This window comes from Helianthus annuus, chromosome 4, assembly GCF_002127325.2.
Source record: "Helianthus annuus cultivar XRQ/B chromosome 4, HanXRQr2.0-SUNRISE, whole genome shotgun sequence".
Classification (NCBI taxonomy): Eukaryota; Viridiplantae; Streptophyta; class Magnoliopsida; order Asterales; family Asteraceae; genus Helianthus; species Helianthus annuus.
Genome location: NC_035436.2, coordinates 34,125,470 through 34,133,653, shown reverse-complemented (window position 1 = coordinate 34,133,653; position 8,184 = coordinate 34,125,470). Strand labels below are relative to the sequence as shown.

The 8,184-nt window shown below is 37.6% G+C and overlaps 1 protein-coding gene across 1 annotated transcript; it reads left to right on the top strand.

Annotated features, from left to right (window-relative positions):
* The first annotated feature begins 1,600 nt into the window (after positions 1–1,600).
* LOC110933197 lies at positions 1,601–3,577 on the top strand. Its single transcript, XM_022176431.1, has 3 exons — positions 1,601–1,684; positions 2,549–3,048; positions 3,115–3,577. Exons 1-3 carry the CDS (start codon positions 1,601–1,603, stop codon positions 3,575–3,577), a joined length of 1,047 nt encoding a protein of 348 aa, XP_022032123.1.
* The last annotated feature ends 4,607 nt before the right edge of the window (positions 3,578–8,184 follow it).

Sequence of the window (8,184 nt, the reverse complement as noted above, 5' to 3'; positions counted from 1 at the left end):
ACGTAGCCGTTGGTTTCTGTACTACGGTTTTACGCAAACGTGGTGTGTCTATAAATCTTTAACCCGGCACGACCCGGGCTACTGAACGCATAAAAGAACATGTAAAACGTTCACAAGATCATTATGAATTTTCCCAAGTTATAAAAGAGTTTGTGCCTTGTGCATTCAAATCAATTTTAATAAACATTTTCAAATGTGTCAGTTGAATGTATTTACCAGTGTAAACTGACGTATTTTCCCCAAAAAGATTAAGTGCAGGTACCTAAACGTAATTGGCTGGTATTAGCTCCCTAGCGTCGGGATAAGCCTCGCAAGCTTGATTGCAGTATCTAATGGAACAATACTTTATCTGTATTTACGATCCACTGTGGATATTCAACTTCTGTAATACATTTTGATATTACAATCAGAGGTTGAAATTATATATTTAAATTATGCTTCCGCTGTGCATTATATAATTGTGTGGTTTGACTATATTGTTGCCAACATCGTCACGGTAATCCCCCACCGGGCCCACTGGTGAGACACGTGGAAATTGGGGTGTGACATAATTTCGCTTTCCTGTTGACCTGCAACCTCATTTAATCACCAATTCATCACTTTGAAACCCTGAACTTAACCTAACTCGAAATTGAAGAGCTTCGCACCGGCGATCAGGCATTCTTCAACAATTACAGCAGATTAGAAGTCTGTTACGAGTATGGATCTTCGATTGTGGAAGATACGAGCTGAAGATCAGTATTTTGAACCGGGTGAAATGTACCGTAAGTGACATGCAAGCTCAAAGGGTATGAATTAGGTAAAAATTTAACTTTTTTCTGTGTTAATTTGTTGTTGATGTGTGTTTACAGGAGAAACCCAATCTCAATTTACCATTAAATTTCACCATGGAGGTAATTTTGTAGAAAACCCAAATAGGAAATACTTTGGTGGGAAGATGAACTACATTGATCATGTAGATTTTAGAGTGTTGAATACTGATGTTTTAGAGGAGATGGTTAAGAAATTAGGATACAATGATGGTTTGTTTTTCTGCATTCATTACAAGGAACTGTACTGTTCGTTAGATTTTGGTCTTAGGAAATTAAAATGTGATGTTGACTTAGAGCCTATCTTTGAAAATGTGCGTCAAGGAGTCCACATGATAGAGATGTATCTTGAACACCGGATGTCAACAATATTGGAAAATACAAGTGAAGGTCCTGTAGGGGTATGTAAAGCAATTGTTCCAGCATCATTTACAATATATAATCAGAAGTATAGTATGAATGAAGATGAAGAAGAGAGTGAAGGAAGTGATCCTGATTATGAGTATGTTGAGGAAGATAATTTGGTTTATGAAATAGAGGTGGATATGCAAAGGTTCAGGGCTAATGTTGATTTTACTAGGGAAGAGCTGGATGGTTCAAGTGATGGGGATCATGATGATGACAGAAGCGAAGAAGATCAAGTGCCTGTTGACCTGGAGGATTTTGAAAGTGGATCAGATGACAATTCAACCCTTTGAGATAAGGTTGCCAGGAGGAGAAACAAGACTGCTTCAAAAGGTCCAAATGATCTGCCATTCTATATTGGTCAGCTTATTGATGACAAGAAAAAGATGAATCAGATGGTGAAAGATTATGCTCTTAAGGCAAGGAGGGATGTTTTTATTCTAAAAAATGAATTGTTAAGGTATAGGGTGGTATGTTTTGGAAGCAATCCACCACTACTTGGTCATGTAAAAAAAGGGAGAAGAGGGGCAAAATAGTAAATGTACCAAAGTAGGGCAAAAATATAAGCACCTTAAAAGGCATACCAAGCCCACATGTCCTTGGGCAGTTCACGTCTCAAGGAACACAGACAAGGATAAGTGGTGTGTGAAGACCATTCATAATCAACACAATTGTTTGACAACAAGGGTCGTTTCTTTGTACACAATGTGTTCGATTGCCAGAGAGATCCAAGCTATGATTGAAAGCAATCCAGACATGCCAATTCAAGCAATCCAAAGTCAACTGCTTTGGAAGCATCAACTTGAAATATCACTACATAAGGTCTTCAGAGCCAAGAGGATAGCAACTACGAAGATCTATGGTGATTACCAAGAACAGTATGGTCTGCTAAGGTCATACTGTGATGAACTTCTAAAAGCCAACCCAGGTAGTACAATTAATGTTGATGTGGAGCCATGTGGGAACTCATCTAGTCCTACAAGGCAGTTTCGAAGGATTTATTTTTGTTTTGCCTCTATGATGAGAGGATTTAAGATGGTTGGAAGACCGTTGCTGGGTGTGGATGGTTGTTTCATGAAAGGTCCATTTCCTGGATAGATCTTGAGTGCTGTTGGTATTGATGGGAACAATAGCATATATCCAGTTTGTTATGCCCTTGTTGAGGCAGAAACAACACAAACCTGGAAATGGTTTTTGCAACTGTTGAGAGATGACCTAGGGTGTACGACTAACTCTTGTTTCACCTTCATCAGTGACAGACAAAAGGTAATAAGTTCTTAAGTGTTAATTAAAACATTGCAAAATATTGTCATTAATTACATTTTGTATCACAGGGTCTGATTCCTGCTATGCTAGCTGTTTTTCCTAATGCTGAGCAAAGATTTTGTTTGAGGCACATTCATGAGAACATAAAATCCAAGTGGCGTGGAGATCTTTACAAGAATTTGCTTTGGTCAGCCGGAAGGAAGACATCTATTCCATACTTTAACAAAGCTATGGAAGAAATTAAGACAACAGAACGAGCTATGTATGACTGGCTGAATGAGATCCCATTCACCGCTTGGTCAAGAGCATATTTTTCTAGAAGATCTAAATGTGATATGTTGTTGAACAACATATGTGAGGTTTTTAACAGACAAATCGTAGGAGCAAGGGACAAGCCGATTATCACATGCCTAGAATTCATCTGGGAGTACATGACCAAGAGGATAGTGAATGTCAAGAAATTACAAGCAAAGTGTATGGGGCCACTGACTCCTCATGCCACTGAGGTCTTCGATGAGATCAAGAAACATGCTGTTGAATTGTCTGTTTTAACGGTTTATTCGGACAAGTATCAAGTCACAGGTCCGAGATCACAGTGTGTTTTGAATGTTAAACATAAAACTTGTGCATGCAGGAACTGGGATTTGACAGGGATGCCTTGCAAACATGCAGTTGCAGCCATATGGGATATGTCAAGGAATAGCATTGATGCTGGCATAGCAGAAGACTGGGTGGATGAAGTGTATTGGCTGTCAACATGGAAGAAAGTTTATTACAATGTCATAGAGCTAATCAACGGGCCGGAGATGTGGACTCCTTCAGAGTGTCCAACAACACTCATCCCACCAAAGCATCATACACAAGTTGGAAGGCCAAAGAAGAAAAGAAAGAAGGCATATGGTGAAAAAGAGCTTGAGCAGGAGTTCGACAAAGGAGGTAAAATGACCAGAAAGGGTAGTAGCATCAAGTGTGGTAAATGTGGGAATATGGGTCACAATGTCAGGAGCTGCAAAGGACAAGGGGCTGAACAATCCATTGCTTCACAGGAATCACACACTGCCACTCAAGGTGCACCAGTTTACACTCTTGATGAGTGATGGATGGTTTGTAAGTTTAGACTATGTTTGTTAGGTTTGTCAACTTTGTTCAAGACAATGTTTGGTTAGTACCTTTATGTTTGGTTTGTTCAAGACAATGTTTGGTTTGTACCTTTATGTTTGCTTTGTTTAAGACAATGTTAGGTTTGTTTGGTTTCTACCTTTATGTATGGTTTGCCAAGTTTGTATTTTGGGTTCTATACAAATATGGCTGCATTTTGGTTTACAATCTTTATGTTTGGCTGCTTTAGTACAAATAAGAGGCGGAAAGTGATTCGATTACATTACATTGCAACATTTAGTACACATAAGAGGTCCAACATACAAACTTAAAACCAAACAAAATCTAGCCTATTTCCAGTGACAATCATCCAAACAAGACCAATCCGAATCAGAACCATGCTCCCCTTCATATGGTTCAAAGTACCAATCATCATATTCATCCAAATATGTGTAATCCCATGCATGTTCCAGCACTCAGGGTCATAATCCTTTGTCAGATCTCCGAATATCTTTTCATAATCAGTTTCTTGCTCCATGTAAGGTCTGAGTATCTCAGACTCTTGATCCTCAAAGTAGACATAACTGTCTGGTTCTTCGGCTGCAACGACGTCTTCATCCTTACAAGCATCTTTCACATTCTCAACATCCTTACCTACACAATTACAAGCAGGCTACCAAAACAAACATATAATAAGAACTTGAAAAAGACCATTGCATGAAAAAGTATAATTACAAGCAGTCAAAATACACAACCAAATCCAATTTGTCCACATTATACTACTTAACCAAAAACAGTAGAACAATCAACACCTAAGTAATCACAAAGTACATCTTCAGTTTCAACACATCTCCATTCTTGTACTGACCCAACTATTCTTTGCACTTAGCCAACTCATCAATTAAACCAGGCATTACCTCTCCGCAAACCGGACATCCCTTTTCTTCACCTTTGTCAGCCCATCTTAGGAATCCACATCCTCCAACCTATTATCGGACATCATAAGCAAGATTTTTGTAACAACTCTCACTAAAATTATTACTTATTATGTTAATTTTCCAATAAAGAAACCCTAATTGAGAAACCCAAGTAATCCTGCATAAACCCTAAAATTTTCAGAACAACCAGAATCAGGATCAGGGCCCCTAAAACTCAAGGGGGTAAACCCTAGTTGATGATTATCTAAATAGTTTGCTGTAGGAAATGAATTTAGTCGATCCACCAACTCAGCTGAGCTACCCATGAACGTGGCCACCCTATGCTAGAACTAGACCCGTCGCGCCACGCGAAGGAGATAAGTCTCCCTGTCGCGCCACGCGAGGGAACCAAAATCTCAGTATATATAGAGGGGGTTGGCACTTGAAATTCTGCGTTAGTTCGACGTTCAAATTCCAATTCTACGCTGAGATATAGTCCAAATACTACAAACACACACAAATCACTAAACGCTGCCGGGATAAACAGGGTAATAACTCGATCGCTATTACGATTCAACGTCCGATCGATTGAAACTATCCAACGAATTTTTAAGTGCTGCTCAAATTGAGTTTATACTTTGTCATTCGTCGTTAATTCGATGGATGTTTAAGTATCGCACTTTGTCATTTGTTTTGAGGGTTTAATCTCGTGAATTGTCGTAAATGCTATATTAGTTACTAACCCAATTCGTGTGCATTGTTAATTAAATTAGGTTAAAAAGGCTAATCAGTAGACTAAACTCCGCCCGCATAAATCTGCAATGTGAGTCATTCTCTTTTACCAAACTTGCTTTCAAAATCATGTTTGTTTTCAAAGTTATAATTACAGGGATTAAGTATTTGTAGTCTTCATTACAGCCGGTATGTGGGGTTTTGTATACATTACTTGTTAATCCATCACCATTGGACAACGAGATAGCCAAGGGGTGATATGACCATAGTCACAGACACCATTGGACAACGAGATAGTCAATGGGTGGTCGAGTGACAAATACCGTGGGTATATGGTTGACATGTAGAAACATTGTAATCGCTCTTAATACTGTAAATTATAACAAAAGTATCGTTTTAGACAAAATGAATGGTTCACTCAGTATTTCCCCGCTGACAAAACGTTTTTCAAACATGTTTCAGGTGATTTGTTGTGATCCAGGAAAAGTGCCGTGAAGCACTACTAGCTTAAGGAAGTGGCTCAATATAAATAAATAAAGAAACATGTTTTGTAAATTAAAGATTTCCCAGTGAAATCACTTTATTGTAGATTACAGGGTTTTATCCCTAAATTATGTAATAAAGTAAACGGGCATTTTTATTAAAAGATTATGTATTAAAGACTTCCGTTGTCGCCTAAATTAAATACCACGGGGTTCCTGTCCCGCGGCTCTTGACCGGGTCAAACCGGGGCTAGGGCCGTGACAACTTTCCAACAAAGTAAAGATTCAATAAGCATAAAACAGAAGAAACTTACACATCGAATATACCAACGACCAGGATTAGCTATCGATTCTGATTGTTTCACCACTGTTTTCGCACCACATAAACATATGATGTCTGAATGTTGAGTTTTGCCCTTGAATCGAAGCACAGACGACAAAGATGAAGACATGTTCAGGGTAGTGATTAGAGGGTACAAAATTGAGGGCAGTGAATTGAGGGATTGAGGGTAGTGAATTGAGGGATTGAAGGTCGATTGAAGAACGATAGCATTTAGGGCAGGATTCAAGCTAAGGGGTAGACATGCCAATGACCCCTAACCTAGGGATGGCAATGGGTCGGGTTTGGGACGGGTTTAGGTAATCCCAAACCCAAACCCAATTAGATAAACCTATCCCAAACCCGTCCCAAAACCCGTCGGGTTTCTATCGGGTAAATACCCATCAGGTATCGGGTAAACCCACGGGTTTCGGGTAAACCCATTAATCTAAAAAAATACCCGTTGGGTATAGACAACCCAAACCCGTCGGGTAACTACTAAAGCATTGTCATTATGAATATATATCAATTAATGGCAAAGTATATAAAATAAAATACCTCAATGTAAACAAAAAAAATTCAAATTCATAGATGACAAAAATAGTGCAAAGTCGATGTTTGACGATTGTTAGTACAAGAGGACAATATTGATGTTTCAAAAATTTTGCACCAAATGATTACAAAAAAGAAAGTGTATGCCATTCGCCCATTCGTGAAGACCATGTAGACGTGTAGTCATGTTTGCACCCTCATTCCTTCAAATTGTTTTCCTATAGTTAAACAAATAAAAGAATACACCATCAAATAAATCATAACTAAAATAACATAATAAACACAATAAATTTGGAACATAAAATGTATAGTTACCTCGTCACTATCGTCATAGTCTTGCTCAATTGTTTGACAATATGCTTCAGTTTCTTTTGAACAAGTTTCTATGTATATGAAAAAATAAACACGATCAATATATAAAATTAATTTTATAAAAGTAAGCAAATGTGGTTACCTCTTATCTCATTTAACAACCAACTTTGAGCACACATCAACGCTTCCAATGTGCTTGGATGAAGACGACTACGATGAGGGCTTACCAATCTACCACTTGTACTAAAGGAAGACTTAGAGGCAACAGTTGTTATAGGGATAGCTAATACATCTCGGGCTATTCTTTGGAGCATCGGGTACTTCTCTTCCCATATCCATATGGAACAAAACATTTACTGTCATTAATGAACCAAAAAATTGTTGAGGAAAAACTCTTATATTCAGTAAAAAAAGATCACAAAAGTGGTATAACGCATTCAGATTTCAACATACTTAATTTATTTAAATGGTATATTATTTGTGCTGGGTCACTTAAACCTTTTGTACTTGTGCTGGGTCAATTCGGTCAAGAGGAACAGCCTCAACACTTCAACAGCCAATATGTTATATGTGATGTCTGCGTATGAGTTTCAAAGCATGAAAGCAAACCAACCCACTGGCCACTATTGATGAAATATTTATTGTATCTAATTTTTCTTTTTTAAATCTATCTTAATAACTTAAATATAAAACATAATTAAACAAAGGAAGAAACACACAGCAGTTAGCACTGAACTAAAAAAAAAAGAAACCAACACCACTTTCTTTAAATCTTTATGGTTTAAATCTATCTTGATGTCTACGTATGGTTTAGTGAAACTTTGGCCAACTAAAAAAAATATTTGTGTTTTGGGATGGCAATCGATTATTAGTAAAGTCACACATAGCAATATAGCATTGAACACCAACTGTCGATTGTTATTTGTTAGTAAAGTTGCATCTATACATCTATTAAATTAGTATGAAAACACAACATTGAACACGAATTTAGGATTAGAACTTACATGTTTACAAGTCTAGTGACGAAGATGAATCGCCGATCGTCCTCTGTTCTTTCTTTGGAGTGAATGAGAGAAGGGCAGAAGGCTATTCAGAAGAACTCCAAAAGTCGGTGTATGTACGTGTAAAGATTTTGGAAACTAAAAAGTAAAAGGAAATAAAAAGATTTACATAATTGAGATTTGGGGTAATTGGGGTGACCTTTGATTTTCCATAATTATAAAAATATATATATATATATATATATTTATGTAAATGGGTCGGGTGTAAACGGGTATATTTATCGGGTAAAT

Excerpts from the sequence above, each read along its gene's own strand:
- LOC110933197 (XM_022176431.1), top strand. The coding sequence starts at position 1,601 with ATGAATCAGATGGTGAAAGATTATGCTCTTAAGGCAAGGAGGGATGTT. Across the intron at positions 1,685-2,548 it reads AATTGTTAAGGTATAGGGTG|GGTCTGATTCCTGCTATGCT; the intron begins GTATGTTTTGGA and ends TTTGTATCACAG. Across the intron at positions 3,049-3,114 it reads TTAACGGTTTATTCGGACAA|GAACTGGGATTTGACAGGGA; the intron begins GTATCAAGTCAC and ends TTGTGCATGCAG.